At 37.0% G+C, this 17415-nt stretch overlaps 1 protein-coding gene across 1 annotated transcript in view; it reads right to left on the bottom strand.

Moving 5' to 3' along the window:
• LOC119656637 (ETS-like protein pointed) overlaps window positions 1–17415 on the bottom strand; it is a 320431-nt gene that overhangs the window by 239372 nt on the left and 63644 nt on the right. The window contains exon 3 of the mRNA XM_038063077.1: window positions 14572–14671. Within this exon, the coding sequence (XP_037919005.1) occupies window positions 14572–14671 (100 nt within the window). The remainder of the gene's footprint in view (window positions 1–14571; window positions 14672–17415) is intronic.

Raw genomic sequence — 17415 nt, 5'->3', positions numbered from 1 at the left:
TTCTGTTCAAAATTGGAACTAATTTCGAAAGTGTTTAGTCCAGATTCAATCCTAATTCAAGTGTAGATAAAAACGTTGTGTCTCGACTAATCACTTTACTGCAAACTCTCACCATAAGCGAAGTGAACTGTTATACTAATGTTGCCTAAACTTTCATTGCGTCTTAGCTAACCCACCCAGTGCTTCACGAACCATCTATTTGCTTGAGCGGAAATGTTTCTCAAAAGATGTTTAGTGATTCCGACAATCTTTTCACCAGCATCACTCAATTTCCATCAGAAAACACGAGCTATCAGGCAGTCATCCGACACCTCAATACCTGATTTGTATGTGGGAAGGGTACTGTTGAGTCGCATAGCGTGAAACTTTTTTCTTGTTTACATCTCAAAACTGTTCAAAGTTTTATTTGCAATCACTCATTTTCGTACACACAACACTTCATTCATCCAATCCGAATAAATACGTGAAGTGTGCAAATGTTATATTTATGTGCGTCTCTCGTCAGTCAGTCGGAATACGTTGTGTAATTTACCTTTTTACGAGCCAGTTATCAACAGGAGTGCCGCAGTACTGCGAATCATATGTACGTTAATACGGGGGAATCTTACAGATATGAAAGGGGCCCCAGAAATAGTTGGGTATCTTGTTTTAAGAATGATTTATTGCGTGTAGAACGTGATATGCAAAAATAAAAGTAGTTTAGCCAGAGACAGAATGAGCCAGGGTAACGTTTGAAGGGGTGGATACATTGGAGACTTGGGGGCGTCCGTATTTTCGAAATTAACTTTTGAAAGTGAAACTGTTAACAACCGGAATAAATAGACAAAATGATCAGATAGTTTCCAAAAGATCTTGTAGAAGTATTTAAATTTTTGTTGGTTGATGGATGAAGGAACAATAGAAAGATTTTCACTTGTTACTCTTCTTAAGAAAAGCAGGAACTCAAGACAAAATAGGATCACAGAACTTCATGCACTTTCTTGAAAATTCTGCGGGAAATCATTACATGTGTACCCCTCTATACTTCTTACGACAATTACAAAATTTCTTTAGAGAGACAGGTTCTATGATCGTAATCGATATGTATATCGCCTCCAAGAACCAGTTTTCATTCTTAAAATTTTATATCTTGTGCAAAAAATCGGATGACTAAGTTAACTTAGCACGTATGGGCGCTGGGAAGGAAAAACGAAAAACAATCAAAATTCAAATGAAAATCATTAAAAGCAGTTACGTAGCATTTATAAGTTTGGGACTAACTGAAGTATTTTTTTTTAATTGTAATTTAATTAATAATAGTAGGAAGAAATAAAGAATTCAAACCAATGAATGGCAACAACCAGGTTCTGACAAAACCCTCGTATAGGAAGGAAGAAGCTTATTAAGATCCGGTCGCACTGCACATATTTTATTTATTTAATTCCACGTTTGCCATTTCAATCCAAACTCTAGGCTTTAGCCTTTTACAAGCAATATGGCCCCTCAAAGTGGGTTTTTTATATCGTCATGATCATGTTTGAACTTTAAACCTACCCTATGAGGAGGAGGGAACGGGGAGATATGTACAGGAATGTAATTGCGACGGTCACCCCCCTTGAAAAACTACGAGGCCTTGTAGAGGCGCTATTTCCATGTCAACACGTTAGGGATTTGTTTTGAACCCTACCCTCTCAACAGTTAAGGGGACTAGAAGGGAGAAGCGAGTGATCCACAATAGGACAGAACTTCGCCGCTGTTAAAAAGAGAGGACCTTCTTTTTCCTTTAACATATCCTTCTCCACCAGGGATGGGGTAGGCAAACACAAATTTATCATGACGATATCAAAATACTTCACATTGAAGCGACATATATTTTTAAGGGGGGTAGGTTCCAAAATTGAACACTAACATTTTGACACTTTCAGGCGCTATTATTTTCTAGTGGGAGTGGATTAGAGAGGAAGTCTCTTTCTCTTTCTTCAACATATCCCCTCCCCTTCATGCAGTAAGGTTGAAAATTCAAACATGATCATGATGGTTTTACAAAAAAAAGCCGGGATCACGTACGAAAATCTCAAGCGAAAAAGATCGTGGTCGAAGCGCAGCGAGCCGGCCCAAAGCATCGCCAAGCCCGGATTGACGGCCAGGAAGGTTTTGCTGTATGTTTCGTGGGATTGGAAGGGAGTCATCCACTATGAGCTGCTCAACTATGGCCAGACCCTCAATTCGGTCCTCTACTATGAGCAACTTGACCGTTTGAAGCAGGCGATTGACGAGAAGCGGCCAGGATTGGTCAATAGGAATGGTGTTCTGTTCCACCAGGACAACGATCGGCCTCACACATTTTTGATGACCCGCCAGAAGCTACGGGAACTCGGATGGGATGTCTTATCGCACACACCGTATAGTCCGGACCTGGCACCAATCTCTTCCGGTCCATGCAAAAAGCTCTTGGTGCTACTAAGTTGGCCTCAAAAGAGGCTTGTGAAAACTGGCTGTCTGAGTTTTTCGCAAATAAGGAGGGGAGTTTTATAAGAGGGGGATAATGGAGTTGCCTTCTAAATGGTAACAAGTTTGCGAACAAAACGGCGCATATTTGACTTAAATCGGATAATTCTAAATATGTTAAATAAAGCGTTAAAATTCGATCACAAATACGACATTACCTTTTCCCCAACCCAATATATAACATCCAAATAAGCAATAAATTCAATCATGTGACTATGTGGGGAGATAATTATTTTCAACGGAAGCGTCTACATCGTTTAAGTATGAACAATAAGCCTTGCAGCTGGTATTCAAAGGAGATAGGAACTAAACTGCACTCCAGAAAAACCGAGAGAGTGTTCTTAAAGGGCGCTCCCATTGGCAACGGCACGGCACGACGACTGAAGTATAAAAGGGGAAGTACCAAGAAATCTCAAATAGAAACCAGTGGAGATGAATGAGTAAGAGTACGATCATATTTAAAAGAAAAAAAAAAGATTTGAATTTAACATAGACAAAGTTCTAATGATTCAGATGATTCAGAAAATAACGTCCGCTTCGGCTCTAGAAAAAGAACTAATGACACAAACATCTCTTATGGTGCTTCCCGGTTGTTCGCGTGCTCTTGCCAATCTTCATTGTTCGGTAATGTCAGTTCACGTTGAGTTTGTGGCTCCAAACAAATTCGCTTAATAATTCGTTATTTGTGAGGTGTGTGCATCCGAAATTTTCGGTAATGGGTCAGAATGCCTGGCGATGACCGAACAGATGATCTACTCATCGGGTTTTTGAAAATATCCGCAAAAAAGTAGTGATAGTAGAAACAAGTGGAATTTTAAACGTAAACACTAGTAGGAAATGTTTATTAAATTATTTATGGAGAGCTAACATTCCACAAAATTACGACACAATGAGTACCGAAAAAATTAAATGGGTCTAAAAATCCCGTTCAGAGCCGCGATGACTTCCCTAGAATTAATATGCCAAAAAGTAAGGCCTTTCATCCAGAATAAAAACAGGCGATGCAATTTGTTTGGAAAGGTGAATACCTGAAACGAAACTGTAATATGTGGTATTTATGTATGGTAGCACCTCAATTCGTCCCCCATAATAAAGGTAAGGAAAAGCATGCCTCCCAAAAAATAATCACAGATATCCAATGGAACTGCAAAAACATAAGATTGGTTGATCATATGAAACAAGAAACAACCATCAATCCAAATCGGTATATTAGGACATTGGGTAGGATGCGAGCTACCATTAAACGGAAAAGATTCAGTCTTCACGATAAAAGTGTCATCTTTCAGTACAATAACTCTCGGTTCATACCGCAAAAATAATCGATAAACTCAAGTGGGTAATGCTGGGCCATACACCCGATCTGCCAAAAGACAACTTTTCATTTAACCGAAAGATGGCGGAAATGCTTTATATAAAGATGAGATTATGTAGCCAAAGAAGAGTGTGGAATTCGAAAGAATCTCTTTCTTATCCCCGATTTTATAGTTCTTTTTCTATAGAGAAAGTGGACGGTACTTACCGGAACACTTTTATTTATTATTATAATTTATTTTAATCATACTATAAATGGAGACATACTTCAATAACACATTATTTATATGTATTATATGTACTTTACTTCTTTCACTTCCATTTTAGAAGAGATGAAAAATCAAACTGAGAAAAATGGACCACAGAGAATCATGCATTATAGATGGAGTAGTAAATCGAAGCTCTAACAGCTTGATCCTGCGGCCCATCATATTTTGACAAAATAATTCAAACGGCACTAAGTTCTCTATAGAAGCTGTTCATGAATCTCCTGGATAATCACAATAGCCAAGAAATCACTGGTAATAATAGGCAAATGAAAGGTGATAATCGATGATCTCCAACTTGGAAACGTAAGGCTTTAGTAACTTACATGGAGGCATTCATAGTGAAGCCAAGCTGTAGTTATTTAGTCAGATATCGAGCACCTTTACCTGTTATTATTATTATTATTATTCCAATGAAAGTGTGCTTTACTATTTAGTATCGCTTAGATATACGACTTAAACCAGAGAAATATTCAATTTCAAAGTTCGGTGTCATCAAAAGTGACAATTAAGCGTTCGAGTTTAATGCAAGATGATAGTTCGACAAGTTTAAACCAATGGTTGGGTTGCATAACTTAAATTTAAGTGGAGCACTAGCTAGTGTTTTTTTGAGAATTGCGGGATCCTAAGTCCGCATGAACTTGATGTCAGACCAGACCAAATGGAGAGCAACTTACTCCCTCTTTTTTGGTCCACGGACCCCTCGTTTAGTGCTAGCTACTGTTGATTATCAAATGGAAAAAAGAGCTTATATGTATTTTGAAAAATATTGATCAAGATGGTTACAACTCAAAATAATCAAGATGAATGGTTCCATCCAGGGCTCTACCTCACCCCTACCTTGGAAACTTCTGTCTATTTGTGAATCATACAAGGGAGCGAACAATACTTGGCAACCGCTTTCTGCCGCGCTGCTTCTAGAGGAGAAATGAGGCACCATTTGACTTTTGCCTCATTTCTAAAAAAATGAATTTTAAACTTAAACCTTTAGTAGCGTAATTAGAAAATTTAAGGGCTCGAATAATATGCCGAGACAAAATAAAAAGGATTGGATAACTCCGGTATTATTTACTGACTTTTTTAGAGTTGAAATTTGGAGAAACATGGTTTGTGGTTTTCCTATTACCAAATATCACTTTCTTGCTCTCCGACCAAAGTGTAATTGCTATCTTTAAGGTATGTTATCTGTGTTAAACTCCCAGGTTACTGTAATATTTGAACGATACCATACCAAAGTCTAAGGAAGAAGAACATGTACTTTTATCTTGTCATAAATCCTACCCCTTTTATATACAATTTTTTTACGTTTCTGCATTCTCAATTTGCTCTTAATATATATTAGTTATATGTACGATGTTAATATGGACATATCATTAACAACATAGAACAATATGTGCAGATTTTTTCTAATTCTTATGTATTTTTTATGCTTTGACTTAAGTCATTTTCGACTTTTTTGACAGACGAAGTGTAAAGAAACGTCCAACACTTGGAGAGAAAGAAAAGATATTAAATGATATAGTCAAGGGATTAACCGTGTTTCCTGTCTCGCATAAATGTATGTATGTAAAAATTTTGTTTGAAGATTGAGGGATCCTAAGTCCACATCCACTTGATGTCGGGCCAGACCAAATGGGGAGCAATTTACTCCCTCTTTTTTATTCCACGAACCCCCCTTTGAACTTAGCAACTCAAGCTTCAAAAATAAAAAGTGTGAGGCAGCGTCTAACGAGTTATCTCTGCCCTGCAATGAAACCGTAAAACTGTCTTCGTTTTTGTGTATGTAATTTGTCAAAATCGTTAATCTTCATAATTAGGCCTCAATGAAAGGTAACTGCTTTGAGTCGTCCAGTAGCCGCTTTGAAGAAAAATATTAGACAAACCTAAGGGATTAAAAATAGAACAAAGAGTGATGTCGGCAGACCTGCACGATAAACCTTCGCCACTTATCTGGTCTTTGGGGTAGCTATTCTCTGGTGGTTAACCATATTCACTCCAGCCGCTATTACAACGTCAGAATAAGAAGTCTTGAAGGTCGTCCTCAGTTCTATGTAGTATGACTTTGGCTTTGGCTTTTTTGAAAGGTCTTCCCCCTCCCCCCTTTGAATCAACAGACAAACAGACTGTAAACCAATTTTAATAAGATTTTGTTTTACATAAAACCTTAAAAATAGGATACAAAAGTGCCAGAAATTGTGTCTCTCTCTCGCTCGGATGATGGATAATAATAAAAGCACTGAGTTTCGCCATCCGAATCAATTTCTTTTCTTCTAATTTCTGCTTAAACTCATTCCATAGAATTTCAAGTTGCCCAACTCACCACCCTTTATATCCTAGTGTTAAAGATTATGGAAAGAATTCCGCACACGTCTGTTTTCCCTAAAATTGTATGCCCGCACTAATACCAATTTCATCTGCTAACATTGTTATCCTCTTAGTCGTTTCTCGGATCATCCTTGAGTGACTCGAAAACATCCTGATATGAACTTGGACGATTTCTTAACTGCTCTCATTCGAGAAAATATCGGAATAACTTGGATGTTAAGTTCTAGATTTTACAAGAAAGTACCATTATTTTCTGAAAATTTATGTTTTTTACGGAAGAAACTGGCAAAGTTACTTTTATAATCCGTACGTGACATTTCATAGAATCCTGACAATATTTTGCACTTCTTCATTTTTTAATTCGAATATTTTCTGGCCATCCTGGAGTCAGTTACTTTCTTTTTACAAACCAGTGACTTGAATTCCTTGAGATAATAGAGGATGCGGACAAACGCGGTGTCGTTGACTAAGTTAAAACTTTTATTTGATAGATAGATAGATAGATAGATAGCTTTATTAGTGTAAATCAATTCATGTTCAGATACAATCAATATTTAAGTGATACAGACTAAGTCTTTTCAACTATGGTAAGTTGTGCAGTATAAACAATCTTAATAAGTGCAATCGCTTCAATTCTCAAAATTCCCTAGGAAAATTTAAAAAAAAAACCTAGCTTGCAACTTAAAACTTTTATTTGAAGACTATTTCAAAATTTTAGATTTCGAAACAAAGACAACATTTTCCCGAATGCTTCCATGCACTATGAAGTAAAAACAGGATGCAACCAGAAGAAAGTTTATTACAATATGGTTGCCCTTCAATCCTTGGTGGGGTATAGCGCGTCAACCACACCTACACCCACAATACAATTTTCGCCCCTCCTTAATATGCGATCTATCCATTACCACTTCCGTCTTCCTATCACGTCGCATACGAGTGCCAAGCCTGTACGCCAACCAAGCTCTTCGTTTGAGATAATGTCAGGTTAGCATACACCGATGATACAACGGTAGTATTGACGAAAGTTAGCAACTTTTGAGTAACAATGGAATTCACTCCACACTACTCCCATATAACAACACAAAAAGAACACTAGCACAGAACAGTTTCAACTTGATTTTAGTGTCCCAGATTTAAAACAGGAAAGCGAAAGCGGATCCAGCGCTGTTAACGGTCCGGGCAACATCTAGTTCGGTGCCGCCATCGGCAGAAACCGCGCTTCCTAGATATACAGATTGATCGACGCCTTCGATGCTCTGACCATCAATGCAGATAGGGAAACTGCTAGGACCCGTTAGACTGAGAACCTTGATTTAGTTGATGTTTATTTTCAATCCAATTCTACTTGCCTCTCTTTCCAAATCCAGAGCCATTTGGCCAAATTCCATGGCCCGGTGAAACAGTAAACAGATGTCATCAGCGTAGTCGAGGTGTTTGAGAAAAAATATCATCGTCCATTGAATTCCTCCCTGTCCTCCGGACAAGGTAGCATGGAGAACACCACCGACAACAAGAAGAAATAATATGGATGACAGGACGCAACCCTGGTGAACTTTGCTTTGGACATCAAAATCCTTCGCAATTTTACCTCACGTGCCTTACGTGCCATTTTACGCCATCATATCTTGCTCTGATAATAGCTATTAGTTTCTCTGGAATACCCCTCCAATTGTTACACTCAAAACGTGCCTTTCTTTGAAATCTTAACGATCATCGCAGAGAGTGGAAAGATCTCGGATTCCCCAGATTTCCTTACGAATAGAAGCAGCAGATCTGCAGTAAGTGCAGGTGCAACGATAAATAACTCTGCATAGAGAGCGTCAAGTCCAGCGGCTTTATTTCGTTTCGGTGCATTGATGGCCGAAATGATTTCTCTTCTGCTTGGAGGAAGAGTTGGTATCTGCTTGTTACGGTAACTAGCCATTTCACCCACAAGAAGAGGAACCTTACTGGATGTAGTACGGTTAAGAATCATGGTAAAGTGTTCTTTCCATATCTTCAGTTGTTCATCATCGTGGATGAGAAGTCGACCGTTCCACGACTCTGCAGTCAGTCAGATTTTATGACGCTCCTTCGGGACGTGGTCAACGACCTGTCCAGCACTCGAGAAAGGAGCATTTTTTATTGCGTTCCATTGCTTATCGATATTTTCAGGCGTGTTATTCAGTACATCAGGCACTTGATTAGAAAGATAGCTCTCCCACTGTCGAGCGATGTCTGGGTCGTACAAGCGGTCAATGTTGAACTTAGGGAGTCGCCGCCCCAACTCTGGGAGAAGTGGGAGACACAACACGCGAACGAACGTAAGCGACCATCAGATGGTGATCCCTTTCGATGCCGATGTCAGCGCGACGCTTGCTACGCACATCCAGAAGACAACTCCTGAATCTACTGTTGATCGCGAAGTGGTCGATCTGATTACTCATATGGCGTTAGCCAATTGAAACCCAACTGACCTTATGGCAGGCTCTGTGCTCGAACAATGTGCCACCAATATGCAGGTCCTTTGTCCACACATTTCTATCCCTTTTAGGCGACCCTTATAAAAAGCAGGGAAAGCTTTGAGTGAATCCTTCCCTAATTCACAGGGTAAACATTTTTTAAAAGCATCCTTATAATGAGAATTTCAAAACGGGGAGATGTTCAATGAGTTTGAATTCTATTTTTCAGTACACGGATTTCTTCTTTATCATCTAAAGTACATATAACAATATAATCGAACGTTTTTCAAACAACATTAACTGAACAACAACGTCAGTGTGTACATCTAAAGTAACCATGCCGAATAGATGAGATGATGCAAGTTCGACTAAAAAGTGTTGAAATTATCTGTGGCAAAGACTGGATCATTTATAACAGCAACTAAGAGAGGCAAACTGAACGTAATCAGCAAAATAGGGATACAAGGAGAATTAAAGGATGTTTTGTACTGCCCGGAAGTTCCATACAATCTATTATCTGTAACAAAAATGCAAGCAGCTGGAATGACGATAATTTTTAATGAACGTGGTGTCGTTGTTCAAAAAGGTGTAAGACCTTGATGACAGGTGAGCATTTTAACAGTATTTTGAAATTGAATTTTAAAGTTGGAATTTGTAAGACAGAAAATATTGATCGCGCTTTCAATGTTACAAAAGTCAATTATAGCCTGTGGCATCAACGATTAGGACATATAGGCAAACAAAAGTTTATAGAATTGAAAAATAAACACATGATTTATGATTTAGATCAAATTTGTAACATAAATCCTAGTGATGACTTGTGTGAAGCTTGCATTAAAGGTAAGCAAGCCAAGCTACCATTTAATAAAGAAAAGGATAAAAGTCATGTAAAAAGACCATTGTTTATTATTCATTCTGATGTTTGCGGTCCAATATCTCCTACGGCTATAAACAACAAAAATTATTTTGTGTTATTTGTTGATGAATATACACATTATTGTGTGCCATACACGATTGCACATAAATCCGACGTTTTCCTGGTTTTTAAAGACTTTGTGGCAAAAAGTGATTTAAAAGTAGTAAATTTATATAGTGATAATGGAGGAGAATATCTATCAAATGAAATGAAGGACTATTGTTGTGAAAAAGGTATTACTTATCATTTGACAGTTCCGCGAATGCCACAGTTGAATGGTGTTTTGGAACGAATGGTAAGAACGATAACCGAAAAGGCTCGATCCATGATAATTAGTGCTTGTATGGATAAAATTTTCTGGGGTGATGCAGTTCTCACTGCTACCTATTTAATAAATATCACTCCAACTAGAGCCCTAAAACAAACCAAGACACCATATGAAATGTGGCATGGTAAAAAGCCACAAATAAAATATTTGAAGATATTTGGTTCTACTGTTTTTGTACATAACAAAAACAGTAGAACAAAGTTTGATGATAAGTCTTGGAAGGGAATATTAGTTGGATACGAGCCAAATGGTTACAAAGTATGGGATGCTGAAAGAGAAAAGTATGCAATAGTAAGAGATGTAATTGTTGATGAACTTGATTTTATAAGATCAAGACCTATTGCGAAATGTGAAGGAGTTAATAAAAGAAACTCTGAAGATAAAACTGATGTTTCTGACAAAAAGTCAAAATCAGTAGAAGGTCAAGTATCTGAAAATATATCAGATAAAAATAATGTGCAAGTAGAAACTGATTCCGCTGGTATTCAGTCAAAATCAGTAGTTGACCGTGAAAAATGTGATAATAGTAAATCAGATGTGACAGATCCCATGAGTGGAAAAAAAATGAAAATGAAACTTCTGTAAAAGAGAATAATAGTCCGAATTCATCTGATAGTGATAAAAAAATTCCTAATGAACCAAGGAGAAGTGACCGAATTAAGTGTAAGCCATTGGTAAATTATAATGAAGATAATATAAATGATGATCATATTATATGCGCTCAATCAATAATTTGCAAAATTCCAACTTCATATAATCAAATTAAAGATAGTGATGATAAAGATAAATGGAAGGAAGCAATCAGGGAAGAACTAAATTCTCTTTCAATTAATAAAACTTGGACTTTAGTACCAAGACCAGAAAATAAAAATATTGTTGATTGTAAATGGGTTTTTACAATAAAAAATGACGAATTTGGAAATCCATTAAAATATAAAGCACGCCTTGTTGCAAAAGGTTTTAGTCAGCAATACTTGGTAGATTATAATGAAACCTTCGCACCTGTTGCAAGAATTTCTAGTTTCCGATTCATGATTGCATTCGCCAATCAATTTAATCTACTAATTCATCATATGGATGTAAAGACAGCCTTCTTAAATGGCAAATTAAAAGAAGAAATTTATATGAAAGTTCCACAAGGAATATCATGTAAAGAGAATTTAGTTTGTAAACTGAATAAATCCCTATACGGTTTGAAACAAGCAGCAAGAAGCTGGTTTGAAGAGTTCGATCTTGCTTTAAAAGATAGAGGTTTTCGTAGTTCACCTGTTGATAGGTGTATTTATATTTTAGACAGAAAAGATATTTCGAAAAATATATATGTAGTACTTTATGTTGACGATCTTGTGATTGTGACTGCTGATATTGATACATTAAATAATTTTAAAACTTATTTGATGAATAGATTCTCAATGGTTGATTTGAAAGAAATAAATTTATTTTTGGGAATAAAAGTTACTAGGAATGGTGAAGAAATTACTTTAGATCAGAGTGCATATATAGAAACAATTCTGAAGAAATTTAATATGCAAGATTGTAAAGCGGTTTCCACTCCACTCGAAAGTAAATTAAACTATGAAGCTCTTAGTTTAGAAGAGAACTACAATGCACCTTCTAGAAATCTAATTGGATGCTTAATGTATGTAATGGTATGTACACGACCTGACTTGAGTGTAGCTGTTAATATTTTGAGCAGATACATGAATAACAATAATCAAGAGTTGTGGAAATATTTGAAGAGAGTATTAAGATATTTAAGAGGGTCCACTAACATTAAATTAACATATACAAGAAACAATTATACTAATATATTAATAGGGTTTATAGATTCTGATTGGGGTGGAGATGCTAATACAGATAGAAAAAGTACCACTGGATATCTATTCAAATTATTTGAAAATTGTACAATAGCGTGGAATACTAGAAGACAAAAATCAGTAGCAGCTTCTTCTACAGAAGCAGAGTATATGGCTTTATTCGAAGCAGTTAGAGAAGCATTATGGTTGAAATCTTTATCAGAAAGTATCAATCTCCATATCCCAGAACCAATTATAATATATGAAGATAATGTTAATTGTATCAGCATAGCAAATAATCCGACCAATCACAAGAGATCGAAACACATTGATATTAAGTATCATTTTTCTAGGGAACAAATAGAAAGAAAAATAATCAAAGTTAGTTATATTTCAACAGATAATCAGCAGGCAGATATTCTAACGAAGCCCGTATCAGCAATCAAGTTTAAGGAGCTCAGAACCGCGATCGGCTTGAAGTAATATAAGGTACTTTAAGTGAGTGGTCTGATTAGGTTTTGACTGGGTTTTCCTAATCCTTGCAACAAATGTTGGACTACAGGTATTTTGTAATTTTCCCAGAACGAACATACAAAGGAGTGACTCTAGCATTTTTAAATTAGAATTTAAAACATTACATTTCACACGATTAGTTTTTGAGGGGCAGTGTTGAAATATTATCTTTTACATTTCATACAAAAACTAATTCTTTTCTACTTTTATTACTGTACCCTAATAAACCTTTTACTTATAAAAGAGATAAAGTCCGGAACTCATTCTTTTACTGTTTATACAAGTGTGCATGTAAAATGAGTTAGATAAATGCTTGTGGTACATATAGTTTTGTTCAATAAGTACAGTCTTCGATAGACCTTTTTCAAGTTAGTTAGTCACTCCTTGCTTAATAGAAAAGAATAAATAAAATTAATAATAGAAGAGAACAATTGTGCTTTCATTTAAATAGATTCTGTGCCAATATTTCAATAAAAAGTAAGGCACCAAAAAAAATTAGTTGTTCTGCAAACTTTTCCTTGAAAATTACTACATTTATTTGTTCAACATATTTTAGACAACATCCATCAACTAAATAACTTGTATAGTTAGTTTAGTTGTTAGTAGTTCACCTGGATTCGATCCGTAGTCGTAATTTTAGGATCCATTCTTCGAACTCGGTACCAAATATTTTCTGCAATTTACCACAGTAAATTCCAGTTCAGCTATATGGTTTTACCACAAAATGCTATCAAACTAAGAACGAGTTTCTTGACAAACTATTTTTGACATGAATACCAATCCTAAATATTCTGCACTGCTTGCGTGACAAGACAAGGTTTTTCATGCTAAACAGAGCTAAACTTACATAACTGATAGGTATTCGAACAACTCTTAAGACGAAACCATACGAAAAGCTACTTTTAACGCCCGGCTGCGACTGAATCCTCATTCTGGAACAATCAAATCCATACAATTGTTTGAATAAACCCCGCGTGTATTGGCCAAGCTTATGAGGATTTCCCCGATGTACCATTTTCAAAGAAAGATTTACGTTTTCAATCAAATATCGGATCCACGGTATGAGTCTGCATCTGACTATAAAAAATAATGTAAACTCCCATAAAATTCTCAACACACTTCATTCCCAACTACTCATTCATTTTCATTAAAGAAATCAAGATAGATCACCCAGAACTATTTAGATCGGGCCAAAGCTGAATCTAAGCCAAAATCTACGACAGCTAGAATCAAAGATCGAGATGTTTTCATTTCCCTGCTCTTTCTATGAATGAAAAAGACCGGTTGGCGAGTCTTTTGGCCGTTTGAATTATTGGGGGCTTCTTGGCTTGTCCCATTCGTTCCTTCCTCCGCGCGTTAAACGAAATTGCCGCGAAAGATTCCAAGCAAAATGCTGATTCAACTCGTAATTTTCAATTTCTCAAGCACAGTCAGCACATTCAGCAGTAAAATTGTTGCCGCGTAAGAGAGACTTCAGAATGGTCGCTGTGCTAACACACGAGAGGCAAACATGCGCTTCCAACGAGTATAGTAAGCGGAACGAATAGAATAATAATAACAAGAATAACGACAGTAACAACAACTACACAGACACACTTGTGCAATCGAAAACTCGAAATTCGTCAACAATTTGAGATCCGAAAAATAAGAAACAAAAAAAGGAAAAAACGTGGAAAAAACACAAAACTCAGCTCAGACTCAGGGTCTAGTAATACAGCGACTCTGTAGTGGTATAGTTTAGTTTGGCTTAGTTCAGAGCGGGTTTTCATTCATAAATTCCGCCGAAGCTGTTCTTGAATGAATGAATAAATGAATGGAAATAAGAATGGCAATTGAAATGGGAGTCAGACAGGCGAGACGACTTGTGTTACGAGTTATAATGTTATTTTTTCTGCTAATCGCCTCAGCTTATTGCAATACACACGCAAACTGTATCAATTTGAATGCATGAGTATAAAAATCTAAAGAAAAAAGCTGAAAATGGGAAAAGTGGATAGAATCAGAGTTACCAGCTATGCATTGTTGGGGACGTTTGGGGTGGTAGGAGCTGAAAAATACCACTCAAATACCATAATGGAAAAAGTAAATCTAATCGACTTCAATTACACTTTGATGTTTTAAAGAATCCTTTTAATCGGCAGAAGGGATACTTGTTCTAACTCCTACTTTAACTGTGTTTAAAACTTACCGAGAGATGCTTCAGGATCGGATAAATCCGATAAGCTTGGAACTTTCTGTATGTTACGCGGTCCATCTTCAGGCTCCTCTTTTATGAAACTCGATGTACCCTGCAAAGAATAACAAAATTGATGAAAAAAAAATTATAAAGATGAAAAGATTATATGTTAACCAATTCGGTTTTTTAACTACTAGAAAAAAATCGTTAAACCTGCCAAGTAGCCTGTATGAAGCAGTTCCTACATAATGAGGAGCAATGAGGCTAGGAAACGATCAAATCAATTTTGGGAGCCCTAATGGACACACTGCTACAAATTTACCATTTGCGTAGTATTGTTTGTGAAAAAAGAATCCAGGCCGATCATTAATGAGGAATTAACCCAAAAAGTCCAAACATCGCAATTGTAATTAAGGAAGAGAAAGATGACAGTAAACAGAGAAACAGGCTATGTACTTACTCTAAACTCCCTCGAAAAACCGATTGGGGTGGATATGAAGAGGATTCCCCTCGGGTTCGGAGTTTTCTTGAGGAGCCGGAATGGAAAAAAGCGATAATAAGAGGACCCGCCCAATTTTCACCCCCGAACCCAGTTTCTCCGTATAATTTTCGCTTTGGTCTCGGATTCTCTCTCTACGGTTCTGGGTGCTGAGGCTTGTAAACGCATTAATTCCAAAGCCCTAAAAAGAATGATTTCAACTTAAACAACAAAGACAAACGATAGAAAAAATTCGTAGGCACCGAATTGGAAACTTTGCTGGATCAAGATTTGTGCCAAACGTAGCAGCAGCCTGCAAAAGTATTGGAAATTGGTCTGTGTTCGGAAGTCTGCATGACATGAACGAAATGCAGAAAGGAGGAAACTGAGCGTAGTTCGAATTGCAGGAAAGGTACATGGAAAAACGAAAAGCCCCTCACGAAAGTTTGCTTCAAATACACAAGCGGAAGTTACAAGTAAGAGGCAATCCATAAACAAAGGCTTTGCTGTACATCTGATGGGATTAAAAAGGTGTTTACTATAAGTTGCTGAAACAAGGCAAAACAGTAATTGCAGATCACTACTGGCAACTAGTAATTTTATACGATAGTGGACGGTACTATTCATCATGTCGTGGCATCTCGCCGACTATTGTCGTCATGGAGCAGTATTTCAAGTGTAGTGAAAGTGTAGATGCGGTGCAGCACGCATTGAAAAGAAAATGTCATTTAAAACGTCATAGCAATCCTCCCAATCGTAAAACCATGTAGAATTTTGCGAATCAGGTAGAGCGCCGACTGTTAAGAATGACGGGCATCTGAGATCTACCAAGACAACGAATACTACCGAAAACATTGGTAAATTTCCCGCACCTCTCTGCAGCGAATCATTAGAGAGGATCTGAGTATGCACTTGTCCAAAATTCAATTAACCCAAAATTAAAACCAGTTGAGGAGCTAAAAAATCTGAAATTTTAGACATGATGAAATGATTATTTGGAAAATGGTTTTCTTTTTCAGTGACGAATCTTATTTCGATTTACACCGAAATGTCAACAAACAAAACCTGCGACACTACTCTGCTAAGAGACACGAAGTTTCTCTGGCCGCCGGTTCAGATTTTACGCCGCTAGATTTTGTTTTCATGTGGGGTATATTCAAACAAGCTAAGAGTCATCGAGCCCTGGAAGTTTGCAATCGGTAGTGGAATTTCAAAGATTACGAAAAAGGCTCTCCGAATTTCATTCGAATGCAAGAGACAACCGGGAGGCTACCTTTTAGGGTTGTTGTTCAAAAAATACATAGGGTGCAACTTAGAAAAAAACATTTTTTTATTGCATTTTTCCAAGTACAACTATTTCAAAATAAGAATCCGGTTCGTAAACGACCTGAAATTGAAATTTTAAACGCTTTTTTCTACCAATGACATACTTGATTGAAGCTGGTGACGAAAATTACTCGAAAACTACTGAACCGACCTTTTTGAAACTTGACAGGCTAACACTAGTTTTTACTGTTATTTTACTAAATGCATCGACTTTTTTTGGTTTGCAACAGTTCCGGTCACGCAAAACATAAAAATAAAAATACATTTTTTGATGACCCTTGTTAACACAACTGTGAACATTTTTAAATAAACAAACACTGAAAGTTTTCAATGCACTTTAAGATGATATAATGATCGCACAAAGAAGTTTCCTAGATTTCTTAAAAAAATCGTCAAAACGACCTATTTTTGCGCTACAAATAGGGTTAACCATTTAAAAACACTTGGTTTTGATCTCCGACGTACTCACCAGGTAAAACGACTTTATGGTATGTGGGGCACAGGAGTTAGTGGCAACTCTACTATTTTACATTGAGAAAGCTACACTTCTAAAATTTAAGACAGAGGAGCGAAAGCGGATTTAGAGATGTTAATGCGGAAGCGACATTGAGTTCGGTGCCGCCATCGGCAGAAATAACGCTTTCTACTTCCTACTAGTTACACAAATTGATCAATATCAATGAAGCTTTTTACGTCCTCTGTCTAAGGTGGCAACAAGGAAAACGTACCCGAACGCTCCTTCTATGGAAGGAAACATCCCTGACGCCAATATCACCAAGTCGTCTGCATACGCCACCACATTCACCCCGCTCCTGTCCAATATTCATAAAATTTCGTCCATCACTATTACCAAAAGCACCGGAGAGATGGCGCCACCCTGGGGCGTAATTCTGTTTACGGCTCTAGTCAAGTGGATGCTTTCCAGATCCGAGTAGATTATTCTGGTTCTTACCATGAATATAATCCAAAGCGTACCCCTTCAATCCAATGCTGGTCAAGGCTTCCTTGATGGCGTTGGTACTAACATTGTTGAATGCTCCTTCTTTATCCAT

Source organism: Hermetia illucens, chromosome 5 (genome assembly GCF_905115235.1).
Source record: "Hermetia illucens chromosome 5, iHerIll2.2.curated.20191125, whole genome shotgun sequence".
NCBI classification, from domain to species: Eukaryota; Metazoa; Arthropoda; class Insecta; order Diptera; family Stratiomyidae; genus Hermetia; species Hermetia illucens.
The sequence above is the reverse complement of the archived record's forward strand: the minus strand, read 5'-3'. Positions and strand labels throughout refer to the sequence as shown.